Raw genomic sequence first — 20,434 nt, forward strand, 5'->3', positions numbered from 1 at the left:
AGGGCAGGTCAGCGGCTCGGAGGAGGTTGAGACCGGCCCGCCCACGCGCTCTGCACCGACGAACGAAAGTGAGCGCCGTCGCCGCGGCTCCAGTGTCGTGTTACCCGGTGTCGCTGGTGGGCCGTGTGAGGGGTGCCGGACGGCGGAGACGGTCCGTAGAGGGGGCCGGCAGCGACGGTCCGTGGGAGAGTGGGGCGACGGAGACGGAGATTTGAACTGTGCGGTGACCAGTGACCTACGCTTACATGTGTGGATAGCAGCTGATGCTCGCAGCACACTCCAGGCGAGCTGACTGTGCCATGTTTGAAATAAGTCAGTGTCAAAATTATATGTGACACAAAAGTGAGCTAACCAAGAAACAGACCCAAAAGACCGTAGGTAGGCATACGGACCGCTTGAGCTTAACGCCTAGTCCAGGCCGCGCCTCGCGCAGCCTACAGACGTTCTCAGCGAGTGTGACACCAGTGATCTGACACGATGTCGCGCAAGCTGCTCAAGTTTCTGATCAAGTTCGACAATGAGAACCTGGTATACTTTCCGGGTCAGTTCATCCGGGGCCGGGTGCTGGTCGAGCTGGAAGAGGAGACCACTGTCATGGGTGAGTTTTATCCGTCAACTTTTGTTTGTTAGACAGCTCTGTCTCTGCCTGTTAGGTTTCGGTTAGATATGAAATGGAGAGAAGGGGAGTAGAAAGAGAGATAGAGAGAGAGGGAGAGAGAGAGAGAGAGAGAGAAGAGAGATAGAGAGAGAGAGAGAGAGAGAGATAGAGAGAGAGAGAGAGAGAGAGAGAGAGAGAGAGAGAGAGAGAGAGGAGAGAGAGAGAGAGAGAGAGAGAGAGAGAGAGAGAGAGAGAGAGAGAGAGAGAGAGAGAGAGAGGAGAGAGAGAGAGAGAGAGAGAGAGAGAGAGAGGAGAGAGAGAGAGAGAGAGAGAGAGAGAGAGAGAGAGAGAGAGAGAGAGAGAGAGAGAGAGAGAGAGAGAAGATAAATTTATAGTCATTCTCGGGAATGTTGTGCCCATGAAAATAAGTTCAAAGTAAAAGGTGTCAATGAAGTTTCACTTTCACGAGGATTAGAAGGCTCGGTTCGAAAGTTTATGGGGCACTACTATGCATTTCAGACCCCATGAGACCCTGTTTTTCGGCGATAATTTATCCAATTTTTGTCCAATCTGCTTGAAATTTTGGCATACGGTATTTCAGCTCAAGCGCCAATTTTTGTCAATATGGTCTCTTAACAAAATATCAATATTTAGAGCACTTGTCGCTGGCTCGTAATGTTAATCAGTTTTTGCGCCCGGATAGAGGCTCGCTCGCTGCCGCACCGGATTGGATAAGAGCGCTGGCCAATCACGTTACGCCGGGCCCAACTTAACTCCGCCCACTGGCCGTGACCGCGATGGGTCTATGCCGTTTCAGTCGGCGTCAGCACCGCGGAGAGGTCGCATCAGGACCGCATACTGGAGACAATGGAGCTGGCAAAGTTGTTTCGGGACGAAAGCCAAAAAATTATCCGTTCGATGGCAGTGGTGTCCTCTTCTCCATATTTTGGTATTTTAACGTCGAACCAGTTCATAATATTCATAATGATCAGAGGCCTGTTTTACCAACAGAACAATAGCTGCCTGCCGATTTTTTTTTTTGTGGAGACTGCTTCAGATACGGAGCGTAAAAGCAAAGCCCTATCTGATTACGTGCCCATCGCGTTTACGCTCCGTATGTGAAGCGGTCTTTAGGTGAAAATTTCCGGTAGGCGGCTGTTTTTCAGTTGGTAAAACTGGCCTCAGAATCAGAGTAGGATCAATTATAGGACCGAACCGGCCGTAAGAGAAAAGATAGATGAACTTATTTACGCCGGAGTTGCACCTATCTGATCGTCAGGTCGGGTCAGGTCACTATACCCGATTACCTGTGATATTATGCGTAAGCTTCCACGTGACCCAAAAATATTGATATATTTGGCAGCTTCAATAAATGTTTCTGAGGAAGGCACACAAAGCAACAAAGTAGAATGAAGACTAATGTCGCGGGCGCGGCCGATTGCCTGGGGCATCACTCCAGCGAGACGACCGTATTCATGATTCGTAAAGCGGTGCGGGGCGCCGGGTGGAGCAGAAGCGTGATGTGTCGTGTGGTCGAATTGTCCTTTATCGCTGTACGTGTTATATTGTTAAGACGTGCACAAAAAGAAATAGGAATGTGGCAGGCGGGCGTTGAGCACTATACGGGAACGGTCAGCACTATACGGGAAAGGTTTCGCAGGAAGAGCTGTCAGGCCTACAGAGCTCTAGAAACATAAAAATGTTCCGACATAAAAGGTGTAGAATTATAAGAAACACATTTTTTTTTTGTAATTTGGACGTAGTCTGACCTGATACATAATTTTACGAAACCACTTGAAATCAACAGCGTCTTTTATGTGCGTTTTTCACAAGCCCCGAATATTGTGTGGAATTTATATTTTTGTGACTGAACAGGAAGTACGTACATTTGTGATAAATACGAAGTCAAGGGTCTCAGCTAGTGCGTTACTTATGCGTGCTTTTTTTTGCTCATTCGATGAAGTTACGGCTGCAACAACTGCACGGCAGCTACGCTCCATGCGAGCCGCCCCGGTCCGGCAGCCACCGCCGCCCGCTCCACGCAGCCGACTGACCGGCCAAGGTCACCGCCCCGTCCGCCGGGAGGGCGGAGCTAAATGGTCACGTGTTTGTGACGTCATGCGTACGCATGGATAGCCTCTACTCCACTGACGGATTTACGGAGCCGATTTTAACATTACGAGGCAACGACAAGTACCTTTAAATTTAATATTTTGTTAAGAGACCATATTGACGAAAATTGGCGCTTGAGCTGAAATGTCCATTGTGAAAATTTGAAGCAAATTGGACAAATATTAAATAAATTATCGCTAAAAAACAGGGTCTCATGGGGTCTGAAATGCATAGTAGGCTATTTTCCTTGTTCCCGACCTCTGTGTATTGCTAAGAAACAAGAAACGTAAAAGTGATACCAAAGTGAAGCTGAAAGATAAAATCGGAATGACGCGGATAAACACGTTCGTCATGGTAGGTGAGTCACCGCCATGCACGGTTAGTTTTCCCAGCACGGTGATCGGCAGGCGACTTTGTGACCCATCTCCTATGAGTCGGAAGGACGGTGGTGCTGCCCTGTCAGCCGCCTTATGAGCGATCCTGTACCTACCGGTCGGTGACGCTCACCGTGCACGGCAATGGCCGGTGAGCGACACCCACACTGGTCAGTGATCGCCATTGGCACTCAGGCTATGTAGTTCTACATTGGAAGGGAGCGTGCAGTGGCCACAAACAGTGGCCACAAACACCGCAGACTTCGCAGGCCAGACGGTGGGGCGGCTTTCCCCAGCAGTTCCCTCGAGAAATAGCCCCACAGCCCATATTGCTACATCCGGATTCAAAAGCAATACTTGTTGGGAGACATTAGGCAATGGGCATCGGAAGCTTACGTATCCAAGTGCTCGGCATTATGGGTCCCGTTTCTTCATGCAAGCCGGTTTTTATATAGCAGGCCTGGTGCAAGTATAAATCTGTTCGTTAGGGAACTGTTTAAACGGTTCTATGAGCTTCAATAAAGACCAACAAGCTTCTCGAAAGCAATGCTGCTCAATGCTATCGTTATTGAAATTTTAGGAGGTATGGTAATACTGACCTTCATCGATGTCGCAAGGAATGAGGATGTCTGGTCAATGACATCATTACTGGATATGACTAAAGGTCTGGTTAGTCGTCATACCTGTGACGCGCTTTGGTCCCGTATATGGCTCGGTCACGTGTATAGGCGCATTGTGGTTCCGGCGGTTGCTGAGGATCTCCCGTGATGTGCAATCTTTCCTCCACGCGCTGGTCTGGTCCCGGCCGGTCCTGGTCGGGGGTGCAAGGGGAGTGGGGGGGGGGGGGGGGTGGGGGTCTGTCTGCCCCCAGAAGGTGGGCCCGCAGCCTCCCAGTCAGCTGCCCCAAGGGGCCCCAGCGCACCCACTCACATTCCTTACCTTAAACGCTGGGGGAACTGCGTCACTGCAGAGCAAAATGGCGTGTGTGTGCGTATAAAACTATCGATTGGCTCATCCTGAGTTGCTGTGGCATACCAATGCAGCCAGTCGCTCACGAATGGGTTATGGTCAGGCGTATGGTATGTTGAGCGAGGGCAACGAACGACGCTAACGAGCGAAGGCGCTTAATTTGTCTAAAAAAGGTATCTTAAATCATTGCCCCTTGGTCACCCTGATTACTCATATGCAACTAAATAAGAGCGCATTGGTTATGTATCTACGAGAAAAAGAATGCGTACCTATAATCAACTTAAACTCTGCAGAAAGACATCCGCCCCACTTTCATAGCATTATCACGATAAATCGACTTTGCCGTATGTAAAATAAGTATGTCTGTTCGATATGTTACAGTAGAAAGCTGTCATGCACCTGTGGCGCTATATCCCACCCTGCACCGGTCCGTTGCCCCGGGCCGAGATGTGGTCAGGTGTTCGGTGCGGCCGGTCGTTTCCGCGGCCGGGGGGCGGAGGTGTCCCGGCCAGCCGGCTGGCCGCAGCCGCTCTCCCGTCTCGGCCGACTCCGCCCGCCGCGCCGGCCGGGGACGCCCACACACGACCGGCGCGGCGCCGACCTTCGACCGGCCGGCCGGCCGGCCGGCCAGCTGCGGGGCTGCAGGATGTTATACAGTATACAAATATACACTTACACACTATGAGTATACCAGCTGTCAGGATTGGCACTCAGCCGGCCGGCCAGCTGTGGGGCTGCAGGATGTTATAAAGTAACATATAGTTACGCACTACACATACGGTACAGAGCAGCCGTCCACAGGTTGTGGAGCTGTGCGATGCTATACGGACCAGCCGTCCACAGGCTGTGGAGCTGTGCGATGCTATACGGACCAGCCGTCCACAGGCTGTGGAGCTGTGCGATGCTATACGGACCAGCCGTCCACAGGCTGTGGAGCTGCGGGATGCTATACGGACCAGCCGTTCACAGGCTGTGGAGCTGTGCGATGCTATACGGACCAGCCGTCCACAGGCTGTGGAGCTGTGCGATGCTATACGGACCAGCCGTCCACAGGCTGTGGAGCTGTGCGATGCTATACGGACCAGCCGTCCACAGGCTGTGGAGGTGTGCGATGCCATACGGACCAGCCGTCCACTGGCTGTATGAGCTGCAGTAAGATATCTATACGGACCAGCCGTGTGTTCCATACCGCGGCTATGGAGCTACAGAGGTTATGCAGGTCAGCTGTAACCCGCGGCTGTGGGGCTGCAGCAGTGTCCACAGTCTGACACTGAATGTCATGCCCAGTGCCCAGTGCTACTGTCCAATGTCCAGTGTCGAGCCGCCGTTTACATAAAAGGCTATATCACCGTTTAAAGTCTGTAACCACCATTTACTGTTCAGAGAGTTCACAGCACATCGTGTCTGAAAAAAAATATATATCAGGCCACTGTTTGAGTGCTATAACGCCCAAAATATACTTGAGCGCATTGTTAAAACGAGACTTCGCAGTTTGCGAAATTATCAAACGAGTTCGGTAAACGAGACGATTATAAAGACAAAATGAAACGACCGTAAAAGTGAAGAAGCATGCACTATCTTATATGAAAACCAACCACACTAATCACTAAAAGAAAAGCAAATCATTCTACCATCGTACCAAAGAATAAGAAATGCGCCGTATTTGAGACAAGTTTGGCCTATTATAAGGACGAGGCCAAGTTTTTGCGATGTTAACTGTTTTTATGCCGCTCTGACCATGCAACGTTATAGGTACCTAATGATGAAAGATCAGGATATACGGATACGTTTTTACCACTGTAAGATATGTAAGTTTCCATAGTATGATTTGCCTAGCTAGCCTGTTGCTTAGCTGCTTAGCTAGCCACCCTTTTTACCTCAGTTGTTAACGTGAATTGCGATAAGCAGGACTTTGCAGTAAGCAAGTCATTACATTGATTAGCAATGTTAGTCTTTAATTGTTCGAAACGTGATGAACAAATGGATATTGGTTTAAACAGTTATAGGTATGTCTTGTAACACCACAGCTCTTTCTGCTCTTTCTCCACAGGAGTGTTTTTCCATGTTATTGGAGAGTGCACAGTCAAAGTCGGTGACAATCAGAACAAGAAACACGTCGATAAGGAAAACTACATCGACTTCAAGATGCGGCTACTCGGAGAACAAGGCAAGTCCCCGCATGAAATTTTGATTTAAGTCACTGCAGCAGAGAGCTCTGAAACCGACGCAAAACATTTACTACTAAAAGCGTTTAACCGTACTCGGCGTAGCCTTATTTTGGCGTACCTACCGAGTTTTATTATACCTCTCCCATGTAAATTGATTTGAAATGAAGCCATACATTTTGTGTGGTATACTGATATACCGGTTGTGCGGCGTCGGCAGGCGGCGACCCGATCCCGCTATCGGCCGGGATCCACAGCTTCCCGTTCCAGCTCGGCCTGCCGCTCGGCGTGCCGTCCACCTTCCTCGGCAAACACGGCTGGGTGCAGTACTTCTGCCGGGCGGCAATAAAAGAGGAGAGCGGACTGGTGCACAAGAACCAGCAGGTGTTTATCGTCATGAGCCCGATAGACCTCAACCTGGAACCGCCCGCACTAGCCGTGAGTTTCCAGCACCCGAGACTAGGCGAAACACCACCGAAAAGCACATCCATCATAGGCTCAGCTGCGAACGATTTAAGCCAATGTATTATTTATATGTATATTCCTACTTAAATGTCTACTCGGAAGTGCGGTATTTTTTACTTAGCCCGGAGACGAATATCGCTATCGAACTCTGTTTGTACCCAGACCGATTATTTCACGTCGAATTAACGCCTCCGAGCTCCCGGGATCGGTGACTGTCCAGTTCCGATGAGGATGAGACTCCCGGATCCGGAGCCTCTAGATATGTGCAGCTCTGGAGTCCAGGGGTAGGGTCGGTCTCCGCGCTCCCGATCTGATGTCCCGCGCCACGGGGGCGCCCCTCCAAATCTGGCGGACGGAGACCGGTTGCGTGCCGTGCCGGCGTGTCGAGTGAACTCCTGAACTTGCCTTGATGGGAGACCCGGGGACCATCAGATCGCGACAGGAGTGAACCTTGGTAGCAGGTCGAAAAAGACGTAATTCGACTTTACTTGTAAAAATAAAATTGTCAATTAACTTTCCGCTACTTAGCGGCAATCCCATTACTCTACAAGCACACCTATTAATAACCTATTAATATCTCAGCCTTTAGGTAGTAATATCTTTTCCTTTAGGTAGACGCCACCTCCCTGCTTGATGATGATTTAGTACGGTGAATGCAGCCGTGTGCTAGCACCTCTGACGAAGCCGCCGATACATTCAGGAGCCGTTTCACTGTGAGGTGGAACACAAGCTCGGCATGAGCTGCATCAGCTCGGGCCCGGTCCTCTGCCGCCTGAAGCTGGACCGGGGCGGCTTCGTGCCCGGGGAGAGCATCGGCATCTGGGCAACCATCAACAACCGCAGCAAGGTCACCATCAAGAGGACCACGGCCAGCCTCACTGAGGTGAGACACAAAGGCTCGTAGGTATAGAGTCGCGACTTCTCTTCAGCTGCCTCAGATAATCGGAACGTATTGGAGGAGGCATGGTATACTTTTGGGGCCACTTGTCCGACCATTTCTTGGGGGCCGTCTGATGCGGCACCAAGTAGTTCAGTCTTTGTACTCAGTAAATGCTGACACCTTGGTTTCGTAAACGTATATTTTTGGCGTCCTCCTTTCCTCGGGCTCAAGTTACCGATGGACTCAATACATTACAGTTCAACGCCATTTGTTTTTAATTGGGAGCAGGCAAGTCAAATAACCTAAAAGCGTAGCAGGGAGCACTCACAACATCAATACAAAAGCTCAAACCTTAAAGACGCTGGTGTAGCTCTGATTCACTGCTTCGCGGTGTCGCGTGACATTACAAAACTGTGGCAGCTGCTTTTGGGAAACATTCAAAGCGTCGCGTAATACGACAGGTGGCCTTGTTTTACCAAACACCGACACCATTGTGCTCTCCAGATTCCGGGGTGATGATGCCGCTTCGACACTTGTGGCGTTATGCGACAGGCCCATGCATTTGGTAGCGATGGATTGGCGAACTCCTTTCGTCTTTGTTTTCTGTGACTTTTTGTTCGGTTAGGATTACAATGATAGGCAGTAGGCACGTCTATTGAGCGGTAAATCATTGCCATACGTTTTATTCATTGTTTAAGGAGATAGGATTTAGTTTTCCCAGAGTACTGTGTATAAAATCTTTTCACCTACTTCATAACTATAATCAAAGTCAAACTATCTAAACTCTAAAGCAAATTAATGTATCATCCGTGTCACAAGCCTTCTTCCTTTTAGTTGCTAACCCCTGGCAACTGACAGATGCTTAGGGCAGAATATTCTGACGTAATTAATTGAACGGATTCGTTGCCAATAACCATGACGGAACAATGGTGGGCAGGTAACTGAGCTCTTATCATCGCCCCGTGTCCCGTGCAGACGATCCACTACCTCTCCAAGAACAAGGTGGTGAACACGGAGGTGCGGGAGCTGTGCCGCGTGTCGCGCGGCAAGGTGCGCCCGGCCGACTCGGACGACTGGAAGAACGAGCAGCTGGTGGTGCCGCCGCTGCCTCCGTCCAACCTGCGCGGCTGCCACCTCATCGCCATCCAGTACAACGTCATGGTCAGTCGCCGCGCGCAGAGGGACGAACGGGACCTCCCCTCCCGTAATATCCAGAGGTTGTCTGACAAATTCATGCCCTACTGACTGGTGCAGTGTCCATATCAACGCTCATTTATATACCCAAATCTGGGGTGTAAGTGACGCTGCGGCCTTACCTGTTCCGAGGGCAGCGGTAGAAGCTCCGCTAGTGGTATTGCTGTATGAAGTATTGCAGTCCCCTGCTCTGGTGCTACGCTTCTTTGCATAGCTGCAGTCTCCGATAACTGCCGATACTGCCCTTCTCAGTACTGCAGTCTCCTTTGGTTGTAGCTACTATTCTATTCAGTATTGCAGTCTCCGATGATAAGCTACTACCTTGTTCAGAGTTGCAGTCTCCCCTGACTGTAGATACTGCTTTTGTCAGTATTGCAGTCTCCGTTGGCTGTAGCTAGTTTTGTTCAGCGTTGCAATCTCCGTTGGCTGTAGTTACCTACTACCCTGTTCACTCATGTTCAGCATCGCAGTCTCCCGCGACTAGCCACTACCCGGTCTAGTGCTGCAGTCTCTTATGGCTCTAGCTACTGTCTTGTTCAGCATTGCAGTCTCCGGTGGCTAGCTACTGCTCTGTTCAGCATTGCAGTCTCCAGCCGTGGTATTTCGTTGCTGTGCGCAATGCGTAGGTTTCAAGCGAGTCATGGAGTTACTACTCACTACTCCGTTCAATACTGTAGTCTCTGGTCCCGGTGTTACAATTATGTGCGCCTGTGCAGTCTCCGTTGACTGTAGCATATAATGTAGACACTGTGCTATAGCAGTATCCACTGGCTATAGATAGTGTCCTGTTCAGTAGGTACTTAAGTCTCCGTTGGCTGTGGTTACTGCTCACTTCAGTATTGCAGTCTCTGGTCCCGGTGCTACGCTTTTATGCGCCTGTGCACAGTGTGCAGTCTACCGGTGACTGGAGCTACTGTTATGTTCAGTATTGCAGTCTCCAGCTACTGGAGATACTGCTTTGTTCATTATTGCAGTCACCGGCGCTGGTTACGTAAGAACACTGAGCAGTTAGTCTCTGGCCACTGGAGCTATTGTTTTGTTCAGTATTGCAGTCTCCAGCTACTAGAAAAGTTAATTATTGCAGTCTCCGCCTGGGGTGTTACGTTTCTGTGGGCAAGTGCAGTCTTCGGTGGGCGGCGACTGGAGCTCCAGCACTACAGCCCCTGTCCAATTAATATTGCAGTCTCAGGCACTGGTGTTACGCCTCTGTGCGTAGATGGATCCAATGGCAGCTGGCACCAATGTAGTGTTCAATAGTGCTCTCGCAGTCTCTCTGGTGTTACGTTTCTGCGAATTCTGCGGACAAGTGCAGTCTGCAGAGACTGGTGATACTGCCTTGTTCAATATTGCAGTCTCCGTAGGCACTAAGCTGCTCTCTTGTCTTGTCCAGAAATGCAGTCTCTACGAAGAGTATGTAGATACCGCCTTGTTCAATGTTGCAATCTCCCCTGGCTGTAGTTATTGCCTTGTTCAGTATTGCAGTCTCCGTCGGCTGCAGCTAGTATTCTGTGCAGTGATGCAGTTTCCGATGACTAGTTGCTGCCCTGTCCAGTACTGAGCCTCCGTTGGTGGTAGATGCCTACTTTTCTGCTCAGTGCTGCAGTCTCCATCGGCTGCAGCTAGTGCTCTGTTCAGTATTACAGTCTCTGCCGCTGGACGCTGGTGCTTCGCTCTTGTGCGCAGGTGCAGTCTTGCGACTAGCATTGCTGCTCTGTTCACTGTTCAGTATTGCAGTCTCTGACGACTATGTCCGTCAATCTAGCAGCAGAATTGATATTCGCGAATCTTCTGCTGGCTTTCAGACATTTGGCCGGACCAAATATGCTGCTGTAGCGTCGGATTCGCCGAATGTGTGCCAAGCAGCAGCAGATTCAGAAATTTACCGGCCTCGAATATGCTGCTCTGTCAGCGGATTTACCGAAAGTCTGTTTACCAGCAGCAGACACAGATTCGCCGACCCCGAATATGCTGCGTCCGGCAGCGGATTCGCCGAATGGCTGTCTACTAGCAGCAGATTCAGAAGCATTGCAGTCTCTAGTCCCGGCGTTACGTTTTGGTTTTGGTCCGCAAATGCAGTCTCGGGTGACTGGCGTCATTATATCCCCAACCGACTGTTCCAATGTCGATGTCTTGTCCCCTGTGCCGCCTACCACCCAGCCCAGGTGTCTTATAGGCAACCCCCTGTGTCCATAAAGATCTGCCCATGTATTAAAGATTTCTATGCCTGTGCCGCCCAGATGTCTCACACCCTTCCCCTGCGCCTCCCTCAGTTCACGGTGAAGCCGGACAGTCTGGAGAAGGAGGTGAAGCTACAGCTGCCCATCACGCTGGCCTCCTACCCCTACCGCAACGCCGACGGCACGCTGAAAAAGAAGCGCGGCGCCCACTACCCCAACACGCTGCCAATGATGCGCACTCCTTCCGTCGGAGCCGCAGACACCAAGACGGCCGCCTAGCCTGCCAGGGGAGAGTGACTCGCCCCTGGCACTCAGCCGCTCAGTGCTGCCCTCAGAGCCGCCTTACCTTCGTATGTGATAAGAATGAGTGCTCACAGTCGCTCCGTGCCAGCCTAGCTGGCAGTTTGCCGGACTGACCGAGCCTTCGATGCGATGTGTATGTGTCGTTGCATAGCTAGCCGCGTCGGCGCCGGGAGCTATTATTTAGTGTAACCAGTCAATGTCGTAGCCCATCGCTAAGTGTAACCTTAACGTGAATTCCCCCCGGGGGCCCGTATCAGTGTTACGAGTGCCCTTGCCGCTAACACATTACCGTCGGTATGTGTGCGCCCAGCCGATGTTGTCTCATGCCGCCGGCGCCCGGTCGGCTCCAGCTCAGTGATCAGTCCGCGGTACTGGCGACTCGCCACAGCTGAGATACGTCCGGCTGTATTCGCGGCAGTGCATTGACACACGGTGGTGGGCGCTAGCCGGGACGATCACTCACTCCCTCGCTAATAAACAAATAAATAGCACTGACCGAGAGAGTGAGACAGACAGAAGCGGGCCGCCCGGCCGCCTCAGAGACCCCCACCGCGGCGCCAGTTTGTGCCCCAGATATCATCACGCGACACTAGTCCACACTCTCACTCCCGCCGCCGACCGTCTAATCGGGAATGCATGGTCGGTGCGGCGGGGTCGGGGCGAGCGCGACAAGGCACAGAGCCGGCGCACTGCTAACCGGAGAAGGGGAGCACGCAGCCCCGACAGCGTGCCAGTGACACGCACGTCATAATATACATCCTTATACAGTATACACACGAGCACACTTCAAACACACCCCAGAAAAAGTAACAAATCCGCCGGCGCACACTCCCGTCAGCCTCAGCCGGTTGCATCTCTCTGGTGCTGAAAACTCAGTAACAATAAACACCTGTGTCGTCAGCACCGTGCATCGCGGCGGTCGGGCCTGCGTCGTCAGCACCGTGCACCGCGGCGGCCGCCACGGACAGCCGGCGCGGCGGCCAGCTGCCCGAGACGGACGTGTGGTAAAAGACAGCCTCTCGATCCCCCGTCTCCGTCCGGTCAGACTCCGGGTCGGACGCTGCAGGCGCCGACCCGCTCCGCTCTCCCTCCTCACACCGTCAGCGCGGCCGCCGGCCCGTGGGCAGGGCAGACGGTACCGCTCGCTCTATATTAGCCGCCGTCCGCCGACCGGTCACTTGAGGAAGGCGGCGAACACGGCCCACATTACGCCGTTGGTGTTGGGCTTGCTGGCCTCGGCGTCTAGATCCAGGTCGGTCAGCTCACGCACCCGCTTCATGGCCACCTGGCGGCGGAGAGCGAAACTAACTATCGCTTCCAACAGCAGCTGACCACAGCAACCCATTTTGAAGATTGCTGTCACACACTGCCCTCCAAGAAGCAGCGTAAAAGATGATGGATATTTCGAAAACCGAACACGACAATTTCTTTAAACGAAATATAAAATTAAATGTGATCTGTTACACAAGACAGGTGCACCTAAGAATTCCACGATGCATAGAAAACGCCCTAAAACAGACGCCACCGGGCATTCCGTCGCACCCACCTCGTAGTCATCGTCGGAGAGGGGCGCGAAGGCGTTCTCCAGCACATCCGAGGCGTGCGCCAGGTAGATGAGCGAAAGCATCCGCTTGTCCATGCGGTGCGGGTCGTTGACCCACTTACTCAGCACAGCGTCCTGGACCTGAAGCGCAGACGATGCGTCAGCGTCGCAGGCACGGGTACGGAAGACCACCGGCTCAGACCTCAGAGCAGCCCACTGACCCGTGACTGCATGCCAGACGTGTATTTCTCCACACTGACCTTCTTGACCAGTCGCAGTTTGGCCTGGTTGTCGGTGACCGGGTGGGTAGTCATGTCGAACAGCAGGAAGTTCTGCTTCTCCGTGGTGAGCACGCCCTTCTCCACCAGGTTCTTGGCCAGCCGCTCTCTCACGTTCCGCAGCTGGTAGCGCAGCTTCAGCGGGTTCCAGGTCTCACCTGGAGAGACAGGCATACTGTGCTCGGCAGGTTTCCCCAGAATGCATAGATATAACCCCTGAGATCGAATTTCACATTTTCACGTCTCCCATAGAATACCCTTACGCACAACACAAAAAAAGCGCTCCGCAAACATCTCAATGTCGCTGGCCGGCTCCCAGCCAACCCTCGTCCACTGAAACACACAAACCCTACCACCCAACACAATGTTGCGCACGAAGCTGCCTACAGACAGCCGCACGCCGAGCGTCGGGCGGCCACTCACCGCTGAGGAACTCGATCCAGCTCTGCACCGACTCGGTGGGCTGGGCCTGGGTCTCGTCCCTCCCTCCCTCTCTCTCTCTCTCTCCCTCTCTCTCTCGCCCTCTCCCATTCCCTCCACCAGCCCCTCTCCCCACCCTAGCCCCTCTCACCGCTGAGGAACTCGATCCAGCTCCGCACCGACTCGGTGGGCTGGGCCTGGGTCTCGTCCCTCCCTCTCTCTCTCTCTCTCTCTCTCTCTCTCTCTCTCTCTCTCTCTCTCTCTCTCTCTCTCTCTCTCTCTCTCTCTCTCCCTCTCTCTCTCTCGCCCTCTCCCATTCCCTCCACCAGCCCCTCTCACCACCCAGTTCCTCTCACCGCTGAGGAACTCGATCCAGCTCTGCACCGACTCGGTGGGCTGGGTCTCTTTGATGTGCCGCAGCGCCTCGTCCAGCAGGACGTCCCCGGTCGGCTGGTCGTTCTTCAGCACCACCTGGCGGGCAGGACGGGAACCAGTCCCCCGTCAGATTGGCAGGGAAGGGAGGAGGGGAGAGACAGGGAGAGAGCTGCTATCCGAGCCAATGCGTTTCGCGGCAGAAAAAAAATGTCAGCCAGCAGGTTTGTCACCGCAGAAAACGCACAATACCCAAAACAATACTGATAGCAGACCCACGCTAGCTGCAGGGTACACAAACGATCGATTACTAGGCCAGAGCTATTCAGCACACCGTGGGAGCTGACAGGACAGGAGGACACTTGACTGACCAGGGGCCGTATTCACGTCGATCTTTTTCGTAGGAATTTTCTTAAGCATGATCTACTTCTTAAGATTTTTTAATCACGTTAGAAGTGTCATAAGAAGTGTCGACGTGAATACCACATTAAACTTCAGAAAGTAAATCGACTTACGAAGTCGACGTGAATACGGCCCCAGGACCACGGTACTCACATGCCGGGCGAGAAGGCTGCGGCGCCGCATGCCCGACTTGTCCAGCTCTATGCGGCCGCGCAACGACAGCTCAATGAGTACACAGCCGCGCAGGCCACTCGATATGCAGTCGTTCCAAAACGACGTGTAGCCCTGGGGGAAAACAAAAAGGCAGAAGCCCATAATAAATAAGCAAGCTGAGGCGACGACTTATGACACGAGGGATATTTTTCATTCGATGCACGTAGATCACGGGACTTGTGCCAAGAAATTCCACAAATTCCAACACGAAAAAAAAAAACAAAGCGTACTAACAATGAATGGAAACTGTGGGTTACAAAACAGTCCCTGAATAAAGCTAATGACAATCATATTCAGTGGCGTGTCCTTTACCAATGTTAAAACCACACTGACCTCTTTATCTTTGATGCCGAGCATGAGCACCTCCTCCATGAGTGTGAGCCGTGTCTCCTTGCTGTCGCCGTCGTACTCTCTGTCGTTGAACTCGGCGGCCTCCTCCTCGCTGCCCGTCAGCTCCTCGGCCGGCTTGTCACGCACGGCGTGCCGCCGCTGCACCAGGCCCTCCGACCGACTCATGGCCGGCCACCTGACCGGGCAGACGTGGCGAGTCAGGGGAGGTACTGGGCACTTGGCCAATGACTGGAGACTGACTGGACAGGTGTGGGGCGTCACAGGGGCGGTACTGGGCGCCTGGCCGACGGCTGGACGCTGTACAGCGGGTGGAACAAAACAGCCACTCTTCTTAGCACATATTCTCCACACTCTGCTGGCAATATTAAAACATCAGGACACAAATGTGGAACGTAGTATAAACAACGTTTAGCTCTAGCATATTGCATAATCAAATGCAGTTAGCTGATTCAGTCTAGCACAACTGTCTATCCATGTGATGCTGGGTGGGAGGTATCAGTTACATCAGACACTTAACAATTAGGTAGGTTCAAAGTTAAAAAAGTGAAGCTATGGTTGACAGCTGTATGCAATGGCTGCAATGGCTGCATCAGTGGTCAGTGGTCAGATGGAAGAGTGTTACATTGCCCAGCACTCAGCAGACAGGTGGAATAGCCTGTGTTGAGACCTTTGGTTCTATTTTAAATCTACTTTCCTAAAATTGGCTTTTTGTTAGGTTATGAAATAATAAATATTTGCAAGAGGAGCAATTGTTTTTTTTTAAGGAAGCACTAGGTATTTTCCATCTTTGATAGAGGCTAGATAGTATTTGCAGCAGAAGCTAACAATACATTGACCAATCAGATTAATTATTACCTAGTTTTGACCAACTGCATGCTGATAAACTGATGTTTGAACCCTGCCACAGGTGGCTGCATTCTTGGCACTGCTCCATAAGGAAGGCACTCCTGCATAAGGGAATGACTTCAGAACAAGAAATGGAACATATTTGCATAGGGTGGTCATTGGACTGTGAAAGCTCCTGATTTGTGCTAGTCTCAGCTCAAGCTACAAATCTGCCATTTCAGTTAAAACCCCATGTTAAAAGTGGTGTATTTCCTTTAAGATTGGGTCCAAACCTTATAATGTACTTGATAGTCTATTTACAGCTTTTGGCTACATTTACTAATAGTATGTATATCTATCTTTATATAGATTGCATATTGAGCCCAACATTTGAAGTGCTACCATTTGGGGAATAAGGCTAAAAAATGTATCATTGAAACACATGCAGTGAATTCTAAATAACATAATTCTAATGTACTTTCCATTGTTTGTCCCATATCAACACTACCTTTTTTATAACAAAAACAAAAAGTTATCTATTTGTTTAAAGGGACCCTCCCACCTTCAAAAAAGTTTATGAATTGGCATGAAAATGATGTCGCTCGGTTCAGAAAGAGCGAAAACGAATATCTACCAAATTTCATCGAAAAATATTCACCGGTTTTCAAGATATTAGACTTTTACTTTTGTTTACTTTTTTGGGATCTCCGCTATTTCTAGCGACTTTATTTTAGAAGTGCGGCGTTTGCGGCAGATGTTGCGCGCAAATAGCTTATACCTCCGCGTGCTACAAAACGTTTTAGTCAAACATTTAAAAATCGTTAGATATCTGCGCTGACGTCACACATTCAGAGGGGTATTCCTAAGCATTAGCCCCTCTGAATCAAAATGCTGCAATTTTGAAATTCAATATTTCTGAGTTAAGGCATTTCTCGATGTTGTGAGTGTCGAAACCGGTAATTGTGAGCCAGGGACCCCATTTTGGCTATCTCAACTCAAATCTAATGTTAAGGTGGGAGGGTCCCTTTAAGTAAGACCAGGTTAATTTAGGCTAGGTATGAAACAAATTATGTCACTTTGGTATCTGGTCACAGAGAAAGCCTGTTAATAGTTGTGCAAAATATCATAACACAGCTCAACTGACAAGGGATGCCATTAGGCAGTTACTTCATAATTTTTGGCAGTAGGCAAACATCCCAAGTTAGATTAGGTTAGCTCAGGTTGGGTTGAGTTAGGTAAGATTTGGTTAGGTTAGGTTTAAAGCAAATGACATCACTTTGTACTTTGTAGTTTGTACCCTTGAGTAAAGGATTACAAGTCAATGCCACATGAAGGCAAGACTTGGTGTCGGAGATGGATAATGACGCAGCTTGGTGTCTGAGCTGACTTCAGAAGCTAATGAAGGGAACGAATTTCTTCAACACCAAGAGGCCGCGGGGGTTGTAACCTATATAGATAGTGGTTTCTGAACCTCGCCGCAAACTTGGCTATCTCAACTCAAACCCCATGTTAAAGGTGGGATAGTCCCTTTAAGACTTATTACCTAAAACCTTCAACCTACAACCTAACCTACACCGCCTCTCCCTGGTTGCAAAAAACAAGTGTGACGCTTGCTTTACTGCAACCGAAAACATCCCTGACTAGCAGGTGTTCAATTACCCATGCAACATAAAAAAAACCAAGTGAGCATATCAAGAAGGAAAATATTTGAAAGCATTAGTTAACTATCAATTAAGCTTAGCTGCTCAGATAAACCCTTTTAAACTTGGATTAGGAATGCATTTAAGCAAAGCAAGGCAAAGGAACATAGTTTGCTACAGCTAAAGCTATTCCAATTTGAATTCAGATTTACCACTGCCCTGCCTTACTTTGGCACTGTGGCTTGAATCATTTGATATGGCATACTTCTCTGTTCAAAAGTGTCAAAGAAACAACACAGGAAAATACCGAGTCAGCTTGCTCGAATACAGTTGATAAGCCACGACACAGAGAAGTACCGTTAGCGGTCAACAGTAGTCCACGACGCAGCGTGATAAGTAGGACACAAATCTGGGCCAGCGAAGGTCCAGCAAATACGTGACCTTAAACATAGCATACACACCTTTATATGGCTGAAATGATTTAGAAACCCAATGAAACGCCAAAAATTTGTCAACCATTCATCATTTCAAACGAGGCAATACCAGCGCAGCTGACAGACAGAGCAGACATGATTGTTGACAAATGCCACACGATAAGAAGTTCCAAGGTCATACTCCTAAACCCAAAATAGATTAATCTAATCATGACTAATTGAATCCTGAAACTATGTACGAGCAAAAGTACCCTTGAAATGATTCAAAACAAATTAAAATGACAAAACCGAAAAAGTTTGACATATTTTAGTCGGAATTTTAGAAGCAAAACTTATCGGCATTTGCAGAAGCATGCGGCGTGTATGCCGATTTTCTACTAAGCCGCGACCACTAAATATAAGTTCGCAAAATCGCATGATAAGGTTGAGTACCACCCTTATGTCTTATGAAATTATTCATTTATTTTAAAGCATTCTTCTATCAAAATAAAAGTATTCATCCAATTTGCTCACAAAAGGGGCATTTTACTGCGTCTCAGCATTCACATTGCCTTTGCCGTTTGCGTGATGATATCATGACCCGTGTGTCTGGGCTGCCGGGGCCGGGACACACGTCTCACCGTATCATCGTATCATTATTCAGTATTCATAACAATTACATAGGTAGGTAGGTACAGGGACCCGCAGTTGCACACCAGTAGTTCAGCGTATTGCTGGCCTGTGAAATCGTTGAAGGCGATTTGGGAAATGATATGATCATATGGTTATTGAAACCGTCATTTGAAAGGCTTTAATCTAAATTAATATACAGGGTGTCCCAAAGTTCGTTGACACATTTCCAACGCCAATAAAACATATAAGAACCAGCCGAAAATATAAGGTTTTGATATCTATGTATAAACTTGACAAAGATGCATGCTTCTATATTACTATTTGAGGAGGGTGCGTCTGTCCGTTACCGAGGTCCCGACTTGGTCGTGCTTTGCGTGGACTACAGGCCAGACCGTTGCACCTAGCCCGGTGAAATTTGCACAACTTATAGATCAAGGATGCGCGACGTGCCTTTGAGGGGTCTCAGCTCGATCGGATTGATAGGGAGCGCGTGGCGCGTGCTCAAAAAGAGCAAATTCGCGTCATAGACTTTACATGTATAAATCGGCTTGCAAAATCGGGCGAAAACGGCTAATTTTGGCCGACTCGGGTCCGATCCCCGTGCAATATCTCGGTAACCGTGAGCCCGATCGGCACGGGGAAAACAGCATCGTGTAGAGAATCGAACGGGCTATTGAATGGTGTGCGGTGCAGGGATGGCACGCGCCACGTGCCCCTGTGAGGGTACTTTTATTGGAAAAATTGCGGTTTTTGACGGATTTTGGGATTAATTTTATTTTTAGGTGACCGTTCAACGGAGCGAGTTGAAACAACACCTGTTGGCAAGAGAAATGTATCGCCTCTCATGAGAAAATTGTGAATAACTAATTGATCGACGCCAAGGTTTTACAAATCGCTGGAGAAAATGGTGTTCATCGATGATGTGCCACTTTATTATTCACACGGGTTTTGCCGCATAACCTGATACGTTTGGCAGTTGAAAATGGTACAGTTGGAAAGGGCATTTAATTCTGTCCAAGGTTCAATCTTCATTTTTGCATGATGAGCAACAGTATTCTTAAAAATGCAATTGTTCCAAACAATTACATTGTCATTTTTAGCGAAATTCATCGATGGCCCTCAAAAAACTTCACGCCAGTTTTCGAATCATTCTAAAGTAGAACGCATGATAATACGACACGGGCACCTCGATGCGATGTATCTTTTTTTAATTACAAAATGCTTGGCCGTCAAAAAGCAATCGAACGAAATGGATACCAGCCAAATCGACACAAACCAACCCAATACCCATGGGTCAAAAATAACCCTTCTTCGCGTTGCGGAGCACGCGGGTAACCCTAGTTGGCAACTAATTAGGAATGCTTGGTACCAAATCCTTTGCTGTAGCTTCAGGCGTGTCAGTGTGCCCATACCGATTTGCGTCGCTCCAACAGCTGCCGGAGGCTGATAAAAGTTTTCCTGCTTTTAAGCTCTTGCAGCGAAATCTCCTGCAGTTTCCGTTCCGCGTCCGAGTTAGGCTTAACGAGCTTTCAGAAAGCATCATCTGTTTCTCCCTGAGAGCTGACAGCTTGCATCGACACTATCCATGTGTATTTTGAAGGTATTCTCTGGCGCCATTTCAATCACGAATACTGGCACTGACATCCCAATCACTATTTTCCTTTTCAAAACGACCCCATTCCTGAACAGATGGGAAGTGCCAGGGGCTAAATTTTTTTCGCAGCATATCGTATGACATTATATCTCCCATCTGTTTCTAAGACACATTATGCAAACTATGTTAACTTCCAAACGCTCGTCATTGCCCATGCATGAACTTGGCACATTCGCTATGGTTGTGGAGTCTTTCCCTAAGACGAGACCGTTTGCTTTGTGGGCAGCTCAGTCCGTCTTAAGTTTTTTTTTGTCTGAAAGAAATCTTTTGCTTCAGCTTACTTTTTGAAATTTTCACAGATCAAAAATTCACAGTTATTGACTTTTTTGAGGGGTCAATTGTCCTTAAAAGAAACGATTTTGTGTTATTTTCTTTAAACTTTTCGCATTTTAAATATCATGAAATTTCTAATCGCGAATTTCTAGGTAATCGTTATGAGCGCATTTTTAGCTG

At 49.4% G+C, this 20,434-nt stretch overlaps 2 protein-coding genes across 5 annotated transcripts; one reads left to right on the forward strand and one right to left on the reverse strand.

Moving 5' to 3' along the window:
* The first annotated feature begins 33 nt into the window (after nt 1-33).
* Nucleotides 34-11,740, forward strand: LOC122385926 (arrestin domain-containing protein 17-like). The gene is made up of 6 exons (XM_043374595.1): nt 34-598; nt 6,104-6,220; nt 6,439-6,656; nt 7,384-7,566; nt 8,539-8,724; nt 11,028-11,740. The coding sequence occupies exons 1-6, from the start codon at nt 478-480 to the stop codon at nt 11,211-11,213; spliced, it is 1,011 nt and encodes a 336-aa protein (XP_043230530.1). The 5' UTR covers nt 34-477; the 3' UTR covers nt 11,214-11,740.
* LOC122385927 (Golgi phosphoprotein 3 homolog sauron-like) lies at nt 11,627-18,076 on the reverse strand. 4 transcript variants are annotated; one of them, XM_043374596.1, is made up of 8 exons: nt 17,639-17,686; nt 15,672-15,763; nt 14,799-14,991; nt 14,406-14,537; nt 13,835-13,949; nt 13,041-13,216; nt 12,784-12,921; nt 11,627-12,522 (listed from the first exon to the last, which is right to left on the reverse strand). In XM_043374596.1, the coding sequence occupies exons 2-8, from the start codon at nt 15,731-15,733 to the stop codon at nt 12,412-12,414; spliced, it is 927 nt and encodes a 308-aa protein (XP_043230531.1). In that variant the 5' UTR covers nt 15,734-15,763; nt 17,639-17,686; the 3' UTR covers nt 11,627-12,411. The 4 variants fall into 4 exon arrangements, with proteins under 4 accessions (XP_043230531.1, XP_043230534.1, XP_043230532.1 ...); XM_043374599.1 differs by lacking the exons at nt 15,672-15,763; nt 17,639-17,686 and adding an exon at nt 17,743-18,076; XM_043374597.1 differs by lacking the exon at nt 15,672-15,763 and having other exon boundaries at nt 17,510-17,686.
* Nucleotides 18,077-20,434: the final 2,358 nt, after the last annotated feature.

The sequence above is a fragment of the Amphibalanus amphitrite genome, unplaced genomic scaffold (assembly GCF_019059575.1).
Source record: "Amphibalanus amphitrite isolate SeventyFive unplaced genomic scaffold, NRLGWU_Aamphi_draft 000235F_arrow, whole genome shotgun sequence".
In the NCBI taxonomy this organism is placed as follows: Eukaryota; Metazoa; Arthropoda; class Thecostraca; order Balanomorpha; family Balanidae; genus Amphibalanus; species Amphibalanus amphitrite.

Bases quoted from the DNA above. Each gene is read 5' to 3' on its own strand.
- LOC122385926 (XM_043374595.1), top strand. From the start codon at position 478: ATGTCGCGCAAGCTGCTCAAGTTTCTGATCAAGTTCGACAATGAGAAC. The intron at 6,657-7,383 runs GTGAGTTTCCAG...CGATACATTCAG, and splicing joins TGGAACCGCCCGCACTAGCC to GAGCCGTTTCACTGTGAGGT. The intron at 7,567-8,538 runs GTGAGACACAAA...TGTCCCGTGCAG, and splicing joins CCACGGCCAGCCTCACTGAG to ACGATCCACTACCTCTCCAA.
- LOC122385927 (XM_043374596.1), bottom strand. From the start codon at position 15,733: ATGCAGCCACCTGTGGCAGGGTTCAAACATCAGTTTATCAGCATGCAG. The intron at 13,950-14,405 runs GTGAGTACCGTG...CCTGCCCGCCAG, and splicing joins GCAGCCTTCTCGCCCGGCAT to GTGGTGCTGAAGAACGACCA. The intron at 12,922-13,040 runs GTCAGTGTGGAG...TCTGCGCTTCAG, and splicing joins AACTGCGACTGGTCAAGAAG to GTCCAGGACGCTGTGCTGAG.